At 46.7% G+C, this 16,265-nt stretch overlaps 1 protein-coding gene across 3 annotated transcripts in view; it reads left to right on the forward strand.

Moving 5' to 3' along the window:
• CALCOCO1 (calcium binding and coiled-coil domain 1) overlaps positions 1–965 on the forward strand; it is a 36,842-nt gene extending 35,877 nt beyond the window's left edge. For all 3 annotated transcript variants that reach the window (XM_053373963.1, XM_053373973.1, XM_053373980.1), the window contains exon 15: positions 9–965. In XM_053373963.1, coding sequence (XP_053229938.1) covers positions 9–210 — 202 coding nt within the window. In that variant the 3' untranslated portion in view covers positions 211–965. The remainder of the gene's footprint in view (positions 1–8) is intronic.
• Positions 966–16,265: the final 15,300 nt, after the last annotated feature.

The raw sequence follows: 16,265 nt of genomic DNA on the forward strand, positions 1-16,265 counted from the left end.
GTTTGCAGTGGCCTGACAGGGCGGCAGATGTCGGAGCCGGGGGCTTGCGGCATGGGGGTCTCTCCCTTAGACCTGCCCTCGCCGGCCCATTGGAAGGAATGCCCCATCTGCCACGAGCGCTTCCCACCCGAGAGTGACAAGGAAACGTTGGATACACATGTTGACGGGCACTTCTTTTTCAGCACCCATGACCCCTTCACCTTTGAGTAACCGTTTCTCCCCCCCCCCCCAAACCCCCTTCCTCCCAACCACCACCATGCCCCTTCTGTTTTCCCCTCTCTCTTCCATGGGATCCAGGCTGGGTATATATTCCCTCCCTTCTCCCTTGATAGTGAGATTGCTATGAGGAATGCTTTACCCCAGGAAGGGTGGCTTCAGCTGCTAGGTGGTAGCAAGCGGGTACCACCTTCTTGGGACGCCCTCTCCACGGTCAGAGTCAACTTGCATTAGGAGCAGCAAAGTTAGTTATGTACACACACACACACACCTATATGTGCACACATTAAGCCAAGCTGAGTGTCAGTGACTGAGAGCTCAGAAGTTAAGAGCGTGTCTTCATGGCACCCAGGGTAGGCACATGTGTGCAGGGGGGGGGCAGAATGCGCCAGCCTGGTCGCCAATGCAATGCCAGCCCCGATGATCCCAGCCTTGCAGAGCGGCTCAGGGAGGGTGGCATGAGAAAGACACAACAGCCTTGCACCTCTTGATCCCAGGCTCGCCTTCGCTTTGCAAGGCTGGGACCCAAGAGCACATGGCTGTTGTGTCTTTCTCATGCTGCCCTGCCGATGCGGGCTGGAGGGGCAGCGTGAGGAGGGCGCAGCAGGGCAGGCAGGCGCCCTTTGGTCCATGTCCATTGTGCCCTCCTGATGCCCTGCCAACCCTCTGCTGTTTTGTGAGGCTGGGATATGGGATCAGACCCGCAAAGCAGCACAGGGCTGGCAGGAGCGGTGTGAGGAGCAAATTGTGCCCTCGGAAAAACTGCACACACACACACACACCCGCTACACCTCATGAGACCCTGTTTACTCACAGCCAGTTATCCTGCAATGGCAAGCAAGTTTGAAAAAGGGGCCGTCAATCCCTGGCAAACTCAGAGGCCTCTTGACTCTCAGGACTCTCATCCTGGCGAAAGAATAACAAAGGGGTAGTTCACATGGCATTGTCCATTGGACTCCAACTCCCATCAGCCCCAGCCAGCCTGGCCAGTGATGAGGGGTGATGGGAATTACAGTATCAGCGATAGCTGGAAGGCACTGCATTGGCTGCCCCCACCCAAAACAGGCCTTGCGAACGGTTGTCACCTTTTGGTGGGCCGAGCTCTCCGTTCAGCGGAGGGTCACTGCAACCTCAGCGAAAGGGTGTCCTGTGATTCTTTGTTCGTGCAACATGGGTTGCTTGTTCTTTTAACCACAGAACACTCTTAAAATGGTAAGCACTGCCTCATAGTGTTGGGCAGTTCACACATGAATCGCCCGTTCCCGAAGGTGGTGCTATCATCCTCACATCCTTTTGCAGTTGTGGCCTGGGGACAGAAGAGTCACTGGGACACGTGGCATTTCAGTATTCCACTCTGAGCACCAGAATGCCAAAAGTTCACACAATCATGCATGGTGACACACGCATACGGGTGGGTTTCTCGCTCAAAGTCCGCTCCAGCTGTTGGCCCTGGTAGCGTAGGAAACAACACGGGTCAAGTTGTTCAGGAAAGCCCAAAACACATTTTAAGAATTATTGAACTGCTAAGCCCCCCGGGCGCCATGACTGCGAACCCTGCACTGATAAGCTTAGAACCGGCTTTGGCCATGAGTTTGACGCATACTGTAGACATGGTGGTAAAGGGATTCATAGCACACATAACATGCACCCGTCTTAAGACCCTTGATGGGGTCTGGACCTGTACCATCCTTCCCGCACACTTGAGATCTCAGCCAGAGGCCCTCTTGGGGAGTCCACACCCTAGGTCTGTGAGCTGTGCCCCCCCCCCCCAGGGAAGGGAGTCTCCTCTGTAGCGGTTTCATGCCTTTGGAACTCCCTCCCACTAGAACTGTGGCATGCCGCAGGGTTTTCAGAAGGCCTTTGAGCCTGTTTTGCATTGGCCAGCCTTCCCCGAGTAACGTTGCCCCTTTTGTTGGATCGAAGCTGGAATGTTACGGAGGTTTTGAGTGTGCTTTATCTTTTTTGTTTTGTTTTTGTAACACTGGTTATATATAAATATATATAGTTGCAGTTATGTTCTTTATTGTTCTAAGCCGCAGTAGACGTCCTAGACATAAGATAATTTTTAAATAAATAAGGAGGGAGAGGGAAGGATAGGGGCTTTGGGGTGAAGCAAATGAGCAGGAACCGCCCCCCCCCCGAATAGCAGCATCCCAGGCTACAGGTTGAATGATTTGAGCGCTCTCCTCCCATAGAATGCCCCATACGTGCACAACATTTACATGTCAGGAATATAGGAAGCCGTCTTAAACAGAGTCTGCCCATTGGTCCACGTAGCTCAGTACTGGCTGCACTGATTGGCCGCAGCTCCTCTGGGTTTCAGGCAGGGTTTTCCCCGAGGGATTGAACCTGGGATTTTATGAATGCAAAGCAAGATGTCCTCCCACTCGGCTGTAGCCCTTCCCAAAAGCAGCTGGACCCAACTCCACAACACGCCCCTCCCCGCCGAGGCCATAGGAAGCTGCCTTATATTGAGTTGTCAGACAATTGGTCCATCTCACTCAGAAATGTCAACTCTGACTGGCAGGTTTCAGACAGGCATCTCTCTCTCCCCCCCACCCCCACCCCCACCCCCTTCCTAGAGATGCCTAGGACCATGGGTCAGCAAACTAAGACCCGGGGGCCGTATCCAGCCCAATCGCCTTCTCAGTCTGGCCCGCAGACGGTCCGGGAATCAGCGTGTTTTTACATAAGTAGAATGTGTCCTTTTATTTAAAATGCATCTCTGAGTTATTTGTGGGGCCTGCCTGGTGTTTTTACATGAGTAGGATGTCTGCTTTTGTTTAAAATGCATCTCTGGGTTATTTGTGGGGCATAGGAATTCGTCCATTCCCCCCCCCAACAAAATATAGTCCGGCCCCCCCCACAAGGTCTGAGGGACAGTGGACCGGCCCCCTGCTGAAAAAGTTTGCTGACCCCTGCCTAGGACTGAACCTTCTACATAAAGAGTGGGTGATCCGCGGCTGAGTTACAGCTCGTGTTTCCCTAGCGAGGGTGGCATTTCCCTGCTCAGAGTATATATTCCCCACTCTTCCCCGCAGTGTGAAAAGGGCCAGCCCAGTCACAGATGCCTAGCGAGGTTTCTGTTCACCTAACTTTTAATTCTGAGTGTGCGTGAGCAGAAAGCAAACAGATGGATGCAAATGAACGGATGTGTGTATTTATCGTTCTAGCTATAGCCCATACTCCAGCAATACCCAAAAGATTTTATTGCTTGCATTTATTTGGTATATGGCATTGTGTGTGTGTGTGTGTGTGTGTTGTTTTGTTTTAAATAACAACTAAAGCAACCAGGGTAGTAGACACATAAATTAGAATAAAGCAGAGAAAGACTTCTAATAAAAACCTTCTGTATGCCTCAACACCGCCAGGGAAAGAAATTATATAAATTCCAGGCAGTTCCCCTCCCACTTTAAACATGATCAATATATTTCCTAAATGTAGCTGCTGCCTTTGCATAAGTAGCTAAACACTAAGGTTATTTATTCCATGATAATTCAAGCTCAGAAAATAGTCCAGCAATATTCTTTAAACTTTTGGGGGGAAACAGGAGCGCTAGAGTGATGCGAGGTAAAAGCTATTCCTTTCTTAGCAACGAATAAAAAGTAGAGAAGTTCACCCATAAGGGGTATTTTTAAATTAAAGATGAATCCACACGCTGTTGATCAGGGTGGTGGTCTGCCTATCCCTGCCCCATAATAAATTGGGCAAATTATGCACATTTGCACAAGCAGCAAAGTAATTCTGCATCCACAATAAAGAACAGCAAATCTTTGGATTTCAGAAGCAAAGGCCGGATTGGGCTACTGCAAGAAAGACAGTGCAGCAACTAATTTATTGTAGGGTGCAATAATAAGAGCTAAAAACATGGGCAGCATTTGGGGTTTGCTTTAAAAAAGAAATTAAGGAAGCTGCATTTTGTAGGGTGCAGAATTAGAGACTAGGCATCTTAGTCCTGATTATCAGGCTTGTGTGTCCTACCCAGCCCATATCTCCACATTCCTCCCCCCCAAAAAATAAATTAGGCAGAGTATGAATATTTTTGCACCATTGGCACAAATTCTCCTTCCAGAATAAAGGAAAGCAAATGGGGTTAAATTTCAGAAGAGAAGCAAGAAAAGGTGACTACGGAAGAGAGAGAGGCCAGTAGTACCTTAAATGATAGGCTGATTTATTGAAGCATGCATTTTAATAGGGAAGAGCCCACATCATCAGAAACAGTACCAAACCACTGTAGGGTCTTTTCAAGAGAATGAGAAGGGCAGAGAAGAGCATGGAGACTGATGCCGCAGCAGAGGGATGTTAGTCAAGAGTAGCCACAGAGGAAAGTTGTGGAGGGAGGATGCCAAAGACATACCTGGGCAGCCAGAATCACATTCATCAGCCTATCTTTGCCATCCTAGGTGCCTGAAACGTGGAGAGCTTTTGGGTTTTTCTGAGCTGGGAACCATTGATGTGCAGAATACACACAAAATGGCTGTGATGATCCCCATTCTAACATGGAGGAAACCCAGTTTCTTTAAAAAAAAAAAACACTTTTGGCATGTCTGGGCTATTGTGCAACAGGAAGATAATGATCATGAGTGTGTGTGTGTTTGCTTGCCAGTACACACAGGTTTGGGACGCTGGTGGCGCTGTGGGTTAAACCACAGAGCCTAGGGCTTGCCGATCAGAAGGTCGCCGGTTCGAATCCCCGCCACGAGGTGAGCTCCCATTGCTCGGTCCCTGCTCCTGCCAACCTAGCAGTTCGAAAGCACGTCAAAGTGCAAGTAGATAAATAGGCACCACTCCGGCGGGAAGGTGAACGGCGTTTCTGTGCACTGCTCTGGTTCGCCAGAAGCAGCTTTGTCATGCTGGCCACATGACCCGGAAGCTGTACACCGACTCCCTCGGCCAATAAAGCGAGATGACCACCACAACCCCAGAGTCGGTCACAACTGGACCTAATGGCCAGGGGTCCCTTTATCCTTTACCTTTACCTTACACACAGGTTTGACATGGGCAGGACATGTGGGATTTCTTTTGTGCCCAATTTCCACAAAACAGGCATCTCCACTATGGTCACAGTTAGGTGTGTTATTGGTGCCATGGGGAGCTGAGTCAAAGGTTGACTCTGACATACCATTTCTGGTTGAGCAGTTATTCCCTAAGATCTTCCTGCCTCCGCTGAAACAGGAGCAAAACCCACATCTAGCTGCAGTGATAGTCAAAGCTAGGAATAGTAGTCTGCCCCCCAACCAGACGACCTTGTCATCTCCCAGCCTGGTTCCCATTGTTGGGCAGTTGTCTGACAGCCAATCTACATGTGTGGCCGGCCTGTACCATTTAAACTGCAGGAGGGGAATTACACCTTTGAACTCCCTGCTCACTGAAAGCTAGCGTGGCAGGGAGAATGGTTCAGTTGGAGCCTTCCTCACTTTTTGCTAGTTTCTATAGTTTTTTGGGGGGAGAGCATTTTGAACACTTCAGACTGCTGAAGTGATATCTTAAAGCAGTGTTTCCCAGACTTGGCTCTCTGGCTGTTTTTGGACTACAGTTCCCATCGTCCCTTACCGCTGGTCCTGCTAGCTAGAGGTGATGGGAGTTGTAGTCCAAAAACAGCTGGAGGCACAAGTTTGGGAAACAGTGCCTTATGGGGAAAGCCGCACGTTCCGATTCTGCTGGATGTTTCAACGGGCTCTGAGACCAGTTTGGAGGCCAGGGTCCCTGATGGCTCATCACATGGTGATTGATGATAGCAGATTTACACCTTGGAATTGTACTCTGTGAGAACTGCCAGAAGCAGAGAAGGGATGAATGAAGAGGTGACCCTCATCCCCTAGTCATAGTTCCTTAAGTAGACTTGGTTCCCTTCCCTTTTTCCTTCCTGTTTTGTTGTTTTTAAGAAGCCCTTTCTCAATGGTGCCCTGCCACTGCCTCTCCAAATTACCTACTGGCTGCTGCTACTGCATGCATCTCCCTTCCAGTACATTTGCACCCCTTGCTGGGGTCCCATTGTGTTTGGTTTATTAGTTTCCCTCCCTTTTGATCCCTCCCCATCTCATCCCTGTACATATACCCTCTGGCTCCCCCGTTAGTTGAGCTTTGCACTGGCTTTCTGCTAGTTTTTGGTTGCAAATCCTTCATTTTATTCTGCCTGTTCTTCCTGGCGTCTGTGCCAGGCCCTGAGAAGAAGGATGCAAGGCTTGTGTGCAGCTGGAGAGAAAGGTCGCATCCGTGCCACTCACTTAAAGCACTCATAGGCCGTCTCCTCCCCTCTCCAAAAAAAAAGAATGCTGGGAACTGTAGTTAAGAGTGCTGACCTCACGGGTCTACAATTCCTAGAACCCTTAAACTACAGCTCCCAGAATTCCCCATTAAAGTGGTGTAGGAGGGCTTTAAATGCATGGTGTGGACATGACCAGAGATGGTGACTCTCTAGCGACTGTGCCTTTTGGGGAGGTTGTGACGCCTCTGTTCGCTTGCGCGGGAACCTTTTGATTGTGTGGCGCATTTGTGGCTGCGAGCTCTTCCCACCTGCTTTTTCCCCACCCAGTGGTTTGTTTGTTTTTTACTGAATATAATAGTCAATGGCGAAAAGTTCAAAGCAATAACCCTCTTTCCCCTCCCCTCCCTCAACATCTTGACATACCCCCAAGTCTATGTATAGGGTGTACATATATATATTTATATTTATATGACATGTTGCAGCTATTCTAATAAAATGCGGCCTCTCTGCAACAACCTGCCTATCTTGTCTGTTGAATATTGTGGTTCCTGGGGGAAACATACACACACACACTTCACAATGTTCCTTGGCTCCTCTCTCTGTCATCAGTCCTGCCCAGCTTGCTTCCAGCGCCCGGAAATGACATCATCCATGGATGCCAGCAGGCCACAAGTTTTGCTGAGTGGGAAAAGCAAATATTGATAGTGATGGAGATGCGGTCAGTTTTCATATGGTCAAGAGCAATACCTGGGTTTTGCCACCATGAAATTTGGCAGTACCAGTTCCCATACCTATAGCTGTGGAAACGAATTGACTAATTGAGCTTGGATCTAGCCTCCCCTGCCCTGTGAAAATATTATTATTATTATTATTATTATTATTATTATTATTATTATTATTGAAACTGAAAATGATCAGGAACATACTAGACAGTAAACCCTATTCCGCGAAACTCAGAACAGGGTAAAAATATTCAGGTTTGCAGTGCAAGGCAGCACAGTCTTTACCCAGTTACCTGGGAGTAAGCTCCATTGAAGGCTCAATTTACAATAAAGGCATAAAGACTCCACGTGTTTCCTTAAAAATGGCTCGCTGCAGAAGCATTACAATTAAATAATTTAAAGTGGATGGGATACATTTTCCTTTGAAATTATAGGAAGTGTTTGTATGCCAGCTTCATCGTTTCCTTCATTTTGTACAGGCATTTTGTTTTCAGTATAAACAGGACTCTGTTTTTGCACCTACACATGTTTAGTCGTGTCCGACTCTTCGTGACCCAATGGACCAGAGCACGCCAGGCACTCCTGTCTTCCACTGCCTCCCGCAGTTTGGTCAAACTCATGCTGGTAGCTTCGAGAACACTGTCCAACCATCTCATCCTCTGTCGTCCCCTTCTCCTTGTGCCCTCCATCTTTCCCAACATCAGGGTCTTTTCCAGGAAGTCTTCTCTTCTCATGAGGTGGCCAAAGTACTGGAGCCTCAGCTTCAGGATCTGTCCTTCCAGTGAGCACTCAGGACTAATTTCCTACAGAATGCATAGGTTTGATCTTCTTGCAGTCCATGGGACTCTCAAGAGTCTCCTCCAGCACCATAATTCAAAAGCATCAATTCTTCAGCGATCAGCCTTCTTTATGGTCCAGCTCTCACTTCCATACATCACTACTGGGAAAACCATAGCTTTAACTATACGGACCTTTGTCAGCAAGGTGGCACCTACACATACACACGACTTTTAATTGTTCTCCAAGATGTGGAGGGGTGGAAAAAGGAAAACTGGAACAGTCCAGGCTCAAATCAGAAACTGGGATGCCTTCTGTAATTCCAGTAGTGTCCCTGGAAAATTTCTAGCCTGGAGGGTATGGAATCATCCTCCAGAAGTGCACCAAAGCAAACCAGGCTAGAAAGGGTGATGGAGACAGGCAGAAAGGGGAGATGGGTCAACAAGACAAACATGGGTGGAGGAGAGGGGCCCTAGCTCAGTGACAGAGCACATGCTTTGAATGCAAGAGGTCCAAAGTCCTGTCCCTGGCATCTTGTCATAAGCCTCAATGAACAGGCACCTGTCTGGTTGAGACCTAGTTGGTGGAGAACCTTGTGGTCTTCTGGATGCTGTTGAACTATGACTCCCATCATCACTGCTATCAGGGAACTTCCCACCCTTCTAAACCAGGGTTACCAGACATCCCCAGTTCCCGGGGACAGTCCCCAGATTTGCAAATCTGGCCCCGGGAAACATGGCGGCAGCAGCCTCAGCAGCCCAGAGCCAGTCTGGTAGCACAGTTGGCTCTGACTGGCTTCAGAAGCTGCTCGCTGCCATTTTTCCTCGCCGGAAGTCTCCATATGATGTGTCTTGTGTGCAACACATCGTATGGGGGAAGGGGGCAGGAGATTGGAGAAGCCTCGGGAGTCATGGACGGGCGGTACGCCATTGCCGGGAGGGGCGCAAGGTGCATGGTTTCTCTGCTGGGCAAGGTGCAAAGCCCTTCTTTCGCACCCTGTGAATGGCACACTGCCTACCTGTGACTCCTGAGCCTCCCTTGATCTCCTGCCCGCTTCCCCCTTTGTTTTGACTGATCAGGGGAGGCTCGGGAGTTGCGGGCAGGCAGCCATTGCCCAGTTTTTAAAAAACTGTGTATTTATGTTTCACAAGGTGCGAAAGAAGGGCTTTGCACCTTGCCTGGCAGAGAAACCGTGCACCTTGTGCCCCTCCTGGGCAACGCCCGCCCGTGACTCCCGAGCCTCCCGTGATCAGTCAAAACAAAGGGGGAAGTGGGCAGGAGATCGGGGAAGGCTTGGGAGTCACGGGTGGGTGGCACGCCGTTGCCTAGTTTTTTTAAAAACTCTGTGCATTTAAGTTTCACAGGGTGCGAAAGAAGGGCTTTGCACCTTTATACAATATGCATGTGTGCTTGGGCCCAGGGTCTTTTGCCTTGCAATCCCCAGTACTGACTCCCTGTTGCTACTCAGCTTCAAAAAAAAAAGTGTCCCCAGATTCATAGGAAAAAAATCTGGTAACCATATTCTAAACGTAATTGCGACATTGCGGGGAAGGGCAGGGCCAAGGAGGGGAGGTTAACATGGATCAGATCCAACCCCTGGGCTGGCGGTTCCCTATCCCATCCCTGCCCCACACCACATTGGCTCTTGCAGTAGAGAGCCAGGTTGTGCTGGAATATGGAGGTAATGAACTTCCATCATCTCTCTCTCGTCCCATCAGTAAGCAGGCATCTGCTGCCAGCAACCCACGCCAGCGTGGCCCTTTGGATGAGATTCATGTTGGCCCAGCGCCTAGTTTCCCTTTCTGAATTAATTCCTGTTTCCAGTCTCCAGTTGCAAGGGGGTTTATAAACCCTTTGGATCATTCAGAGCTAACCATCAGTTCGTTCACGAGAAGACAAGTAATGGTGGGCAAGTCTGCTTAAACATCTCTCACTGGAAAGGTGTAAAAATCACTGTTGTCGTTGGTTGTTGTTGATGCTAAGGACAGGTTTAAGATGCTCACTAGCAAAGGTGGTAGATGGATTCCCTTTGCCATCTCTGGCCAAGTGTGTCATTTCATGAGAGCCAGTGTGGTGTAGTGGTTAAGAGCGGTAGTCTCGTAATCTGGGGAAGCGGGTTCGCGTCTCCGCTCCTCCACATGCAGCTGCTGGGTGACCTTGGGCCAGTCACACTTCTCTGAAGTCTCTCAGCCCCACTCACCTCACAGAGTGTTTGTTGTGGGGGAGGAAGGGAAAGGAGATTGTTAGCCGCTTTGAGACTCCTTAAAGGCGGGATATCAAATCCAAAAAAAAAAGTGTGTCATTTCATCACAGAATCAATCAATCAATCAATCAATCAACATTTACAGTGGTACCTCTGGTTACATACTTAATTCGTTCCGGAGGTCCGTTCTTAACCTGAAACTGTTCTTAACCTGAAGCACCATTTTAGCTAATGGGGTCTCCCACTGCTGCTGCTGCACCGCGGCCACACAATTTCTGTTCTCATCCTGAAGCAAAGTTCTTAATCCGAGGTACTATTTCTGGGTTAGCGGAGTCTGTAACCTGACGTGTCTGTAACCCAAAGTGTATGTAACCCGAGGTACCACTGTATTGGCATACAGAGAAAACGGGAATATGTGGGTCGAAACATAAAATTGGCATCTCGTCGCAGAATCAGAATTGTTGACTTGGAAGGAACCTCAAAGGCCATCTAGTCCAACTCCTTACAGTGCAGGAATTGCAGCTAAAGAACGCCTGACACATGGCCATCCAGCCTCTGCTTAAAAACCTTTGATGAAGAAGTGTCCACCACCTTCCATGGGAGTCCGTCCCACGATCAGGCATCTCATAACATCAGCACCTTTCTTGTAATTTGAATCCTTCAGCTCCAGAACAATGCAGTGGCAGTGAGTTCCGCAGTCTTAAATAGGAGCTTGAGCAGGAAAGCCATCTCGATTAGTTTGCTGACAGTGTCCTTTTCAGAGGCAACCTCTGCCATGCCTGTTCGTTCGGACTACCAGGTCCCTTATTTACCGCAGACTTCCCCACCCAGCCCAAACCCAAGCCAGGGAAACCAACATCGCCTGAAAGGAGGGGAGCAATGCTCTCCTTGTTCCAGCACTAGAGCAGATAACGACAAAATCAATTTTTATCACCCTTGGCTTTTATGGACCCTTTAAAATATAACAGCAAATCATTGAGGAATTCATTATTCTCTCCCCACTGCCACCGCCACCTTCTTTCTCTCCCAGTCTGTGTACATCTCGGGTTGTCTGTGTGTGTAATTTTATTTAATTAGAAATGTAAAATACAAAAAACCTGCGGGCAGGTGAAGATGGACAGGCGGAGTGGTGCTGAGTGATGGCTCAACGAGGCCGGATTTACGGCTGCACGGATGGAGGCTTTGCCCTTGTATAGCCAATAGTAATGGAGTGTTGCAATCCAAGTCTTAAGCGCAATGGGTGACCTGGGATCTATAGATCATTAATACAACCTGACTCACGGCTGCTGCAATTATCCGGGGTGAATAAGATGGAAGCACGGCAGAGCGGGAGGGGCAGCCAGCTTAAAAGAGGCCAGGGGCTGAGCTGCCGAGGCTTCTCAGAGGGTGATGGAAATGGCTCAGTGACGCGAAGGGGGTGGGGAGGTAAGGAACAAGTGCATGCAAAAAGAAAAAAGAAGTGGGTGTCAGATTTTTTTAAAATTAATTTTAAAAAATCCCCATAAATGTCTCAGCTGTATCTGCAAACAAGTCCGTGGGGGAAGCCTCGTCGCATCTCGTTTTCCATCTGTCCATTTTATTATGTTCTTTTTTCCCCAATTTTTTTTTTAATTTTCCAAATTTATAACAAACATATCAACAAATACAAAAAGAAAACATAAAAAAACCCCACAAGCAAACACAAATCCTAACTAGAATAATTCTACTTTTGTTAACATTGTTGGGTGACTTCCTCGAATCCCCCTGGCTGAATTTCCATATATATCATTGTAGCAGTTTTCCAAAACTAATTTCACCTAAAATTTCCTTAGTCAATTAACCTCTTTCATTTTTTTCCTTTTAACTTTAAACATATTATTCTATAACGTCACATATTTAAATCCTAGGCCAATCTGATACTTGCAAGGAATTCTGTTTAAGTTATCTTGACATATTTGGCTAAATAGTCTTTAAATTTCTTCCATTCCTCCTCCATCTGGTCATGGACTCTTCCGGTCAGGTCGGCTAGCTCCCAAAAGTCCATCATCTTTATCTGCCATTCCTCCACTGTTGGGACTTCTTTTAACTTCCAGCTTTTGGCTAACAAAATTCTAGCTGCAGTTGTGGCATACGAAAACAATCTGACCTCTTTCTTGGGCAATTCCAAACCTGTTATTCCAAGTAGAAAGGTTTCTGGTTTCTTAATAAATGTATATTTCAACATTTTTTTCAATTCATTATAAATCTTTTCCCAGAAGTCTTTCACCTTGGGACAGGTCCACCACATATGATAAAATGTACCTTCTTTTATTATGTTCTGCATTAGAAACATAGGGGCTAGTATGTCAAAAACAAAAGCCAGCATTCCTGCTCAGATGTTGATGGTAAGTGATGATTCTCCACTGCAAGGCTGCAGCAGGTTCCCTTCTGGAGAGAGATAGGTTTGTGCAAAGGCCTCTCTCCCTCTTTCTAAGAAAGCTCTTGCGATTCCTTTCTTGGACCACACATTTGTACTTTGGACAAACTAGGCCGAACCCTGGGAAGTGGCAGAAGCAAGGCACACCTTTTTAAAGGCACTGCCCAAGTAAGCATGAGAAGAATAAAAACCAACTCGGAGCAATCACTGTTGAACTGAGCCGTGTCTGAATGAAAACATGAAATGGTGGTCCTGTTGCAGGCTTTTATTTTCACATTTGCACGGCTGCATTTGCCGGCTCAAACCCAGCAAGCAGGTCAGCAATTGGGGCTGGGTGGGAATAAAGGTAAAGGTAAAGGGACCCCTGACCAATAGGTCCAGTCGTGGCCAACTGTGGGGTTGCGGCGCTCATCTCGCTTTATTGGCCGAGGGAGCCGGCGTACAGCTTCCAGGTCATGTGGCCAGCATGACTAAGCTGCTTCTGGCGAACCAGAGCAGCGCACGGAAACATTGTTTACCTTCCCACCGGAGTGGTACCTATTTATCTACTTGCACTTTGACGTGCTTTCGAACTGCTAGGTTGGCAGCAGCAGGGACCGAGCAACGGGAGCTTACCCTGTCGCGGGGATTCGAACCGCCGACCTTCTGATCGGCAAGTTCTATGGTCTGCGGTTTAACCCACAGCACCACCTGCTTCCCGGGGGTGGGAATGCCCCCCCCCCCGAAAAAAAGAGAAAATTAAAAAAGATGAATCCCATTGTGGAGGAAGCAGCTGCAAGAGGGTGAATCCAGCCCATCACACACATGAACAGTAGATTAGTGCAATTATAACCTTTTAGGAAGTCTATCCAGCCCAGGCTCCTAGAATCTCATGCAACACATATTTGTGTGAAACAGCAGACCTTCCAAGTGTACCTATTTTCCAGGGACAGTCCCGGATTTACAGAAACCGTTCCAGTTTCTGATTTGATCCCTGAATGTCCCGCTTTTCTTTGGGACATCCCTATTTTCATCAGAGAAATGTTGGAGGGTATGGAGTTACCCAACCCCAAAGTCAGAGAGATAAGTAACTATTCCACCTTTAGAAGACATCTAAAAGCAGTCCTGTATAGGGAAGTGTTTGAATGTTTAATGTTTAATTATTATTTTATATATGTTGGAAGCAGCCCAGAGTGGCTGGGGCAGGGTATAAACATTATTATTATTATTATTATTATTATTATTATTATTATTATTGAATAGGACATCCCTCTTTTCATTGGAGAAGTGTTGGATGATATGAAGCAGCCTTTGCCAACCAGGTGCCCTCCAGATATTTTGGACTAAAATTCCCATCAGCACATCCTGTCTGGTGAAAGATAGTATAAAAGATACACATACAGACCTGGTTCTAAGTCCTTACAGACTAGCAGGCCCAGGGTGCATTTTAATAATGCATGAGCTACTTTTTAAATAGAATTCACCCCTCCCCCCAAACCCCCCCCCAATAAAGCAAATATCACAGACATAACTGGTGACGAGCCAAGTACCTGCTCAACCCATAAGCCCCATTGAAATAAATGGGTTTTAGAGATTATATAAGTTCATATTGTACCAATCATACCATATTAGCAGAACTTGAGTGATACCTGTAAATAAAAACTTATAACAAATACGGATTTTGGAGTAGACGGGAATAACATTAAAGAATATAAAACTGTGCGAAAAAATAATGACAGTATAAATAGTACAATGAGAACGATCGGAAGACTTGTTTTGTCAGAAGTCTTTTTATTTAGGTGTTTATTTCAGTGTTAACAAGGAAGATTATGCTTTTCTATGTATGTAAATCCGTTTTTTCCTTTTTTCTTCTTTTGTATTTTCTTCTTTTTCTTTCTTAATTGCTTTTTTCTTTAATTTTCTTTTTGTAATATGATATTGTATTTTTTTTGTAAATTCTTTGTATATGTGTGTAATTTAAATTACATAATAAAGATTATATGGGGGGGTAAATGGGCTTTAGAGCACCTAACTGTTCAGTGCATTTAAGTCTATGCCCATTAGCCCAGTTGAAATAATTGCGCTTAAGAGGACTTAACTATCGTGTGCACTTAAGCCTATTGATTTCAGTGGGCTAATGGGCTTGAGCGTGCTTCGCTTCGGTGTCAGATCGTGGCCACACATTCAAATACACACTCAGTAAAAGGAGAGCACCACGTCCGTGAGTTAAAACACCAGGCTTATGGCTGATGACCTTCTGCACAGCCTCAAACTAGATGAATTGAAAGACCTTGTGAACTGGAGTAATAGAAATGGAATGGAATTCAATAGTGCAAAGTGTAAGGTCCTCTGTTTGTTTATCGTCTGCTCTCAGGCGGAGAGCCTGGGTAGCAGCTCAGAGGATGTGAGCTGTGAGTTAAGAAGCATCTTGCCTCAACTCTCTGGACAGCCTTATAGTGCAATCCTATACACATCTACTCTGGGATAAGTCCCATTGAGATGGATGGGGCCCATTCCCAAGGAAATGGGCACAGGATCGCAGCATTAAAGTGCAATCTTACATCTCTACTCACAAGCAAGTCCTATTGCGTTCAGTGGTGCTTACTCCCAGTAAGTGGGAGTAGGATTGCAGTCTTAGGTGAACTGCTATCTATCTATCTATCTATCTATCTATCTATCTACCTACCTATCTACCTATCTATCTATCATCTATCTCTCTATCTTTCTATCTCTCTATCTCTCTATCTCTCTATCTATCTATCTATCTATCTATCTATCTATCTATCTAGCTATCTCTCTCTCTATCTATCTATCTATCATCTATATCTATCTATCATATATTGATTGATTGATTGATTGATCGATCAATCATCTATCATCTATTGATCAATCATCTATCTATCTATCGATCGATCAATCAATCATCTATCTATCTATCTAGTAGCAAACAGAAGGAATAACCCTTCTACACATTTTAACAGACCGTAGATTGTTTAATTAGCCAAATGACTGGGAGAAGAGGGATGTTTTTGCCTGGCACCTAAAGATATGTAATGAAGGCACAAGGCAAGTCTCCCTGGGAAGACCGGTCAACAATCAGGGAGCCACCACAGAAAAGGCTCTCTTGTGTTGCCGCTCTCCAGACCTGTCATGGAAGAGGCACATGAAGAAAGGCCTCAGATGATGATCGCAGGGTCCAGGGTGGTTTATCTCAGCTGCCCACACAGACACAATCTACTACGTAGGGGAAATAATATTGGTTAGGGATTTTTAAGGTTTGCTGGGATAATGTGTGTTATGTACTGAGTTGAATAGGATCCAAAAGGCAGCAGTCTGATTGGTCCTAGAACAATAGGATTCAGAATGCGGCAGTCTGATTGGTCCTAGAACAATAGGGTCCAGAATGCAGCAGTCTGATTGGTCCACAGGAGCCACTCAATCCAGCTCCAGGTGGAAGTGAATCCACAACCTGATTGGCCTACAGGTGAATCTCGGAATTAGCCAATCACGTGGGGCCCATTGTGTAAATGATGCATATAAAGCAGACATTCTGGAGGAACATCCTCCTCACCACTATTATGAGCTGAATAAAGAGCATGAAATCCACTCTCGACTCTGAGTATATTTCACTGTGCATGGCATACTTTGAATGGTCAGGAAAAGGAAAATATAGATATGCTACTTGTAATAGTGTCAGGGACTCAGCTGAAAAGCATGGAAGAAAAAGGTACAGTGGTGCCTCGCAAGACGAAATTAATTCGTTCC

The sequence above is a fragment of the Podarcis raffonei genome, chromosome 2, assembly GCF_027172205.1.
Source record: "Podarcis raffonei isolate rPodRaf1 chromosome 2, rPodRaf1.pri, whole genome shotgun sequence".
Lineage (NCBI taxonomy): Eukaryota > Metazoa > Chordata > Lepidosauria > Squamata > Lacertidae > Podarcis > Podarcis raffonei.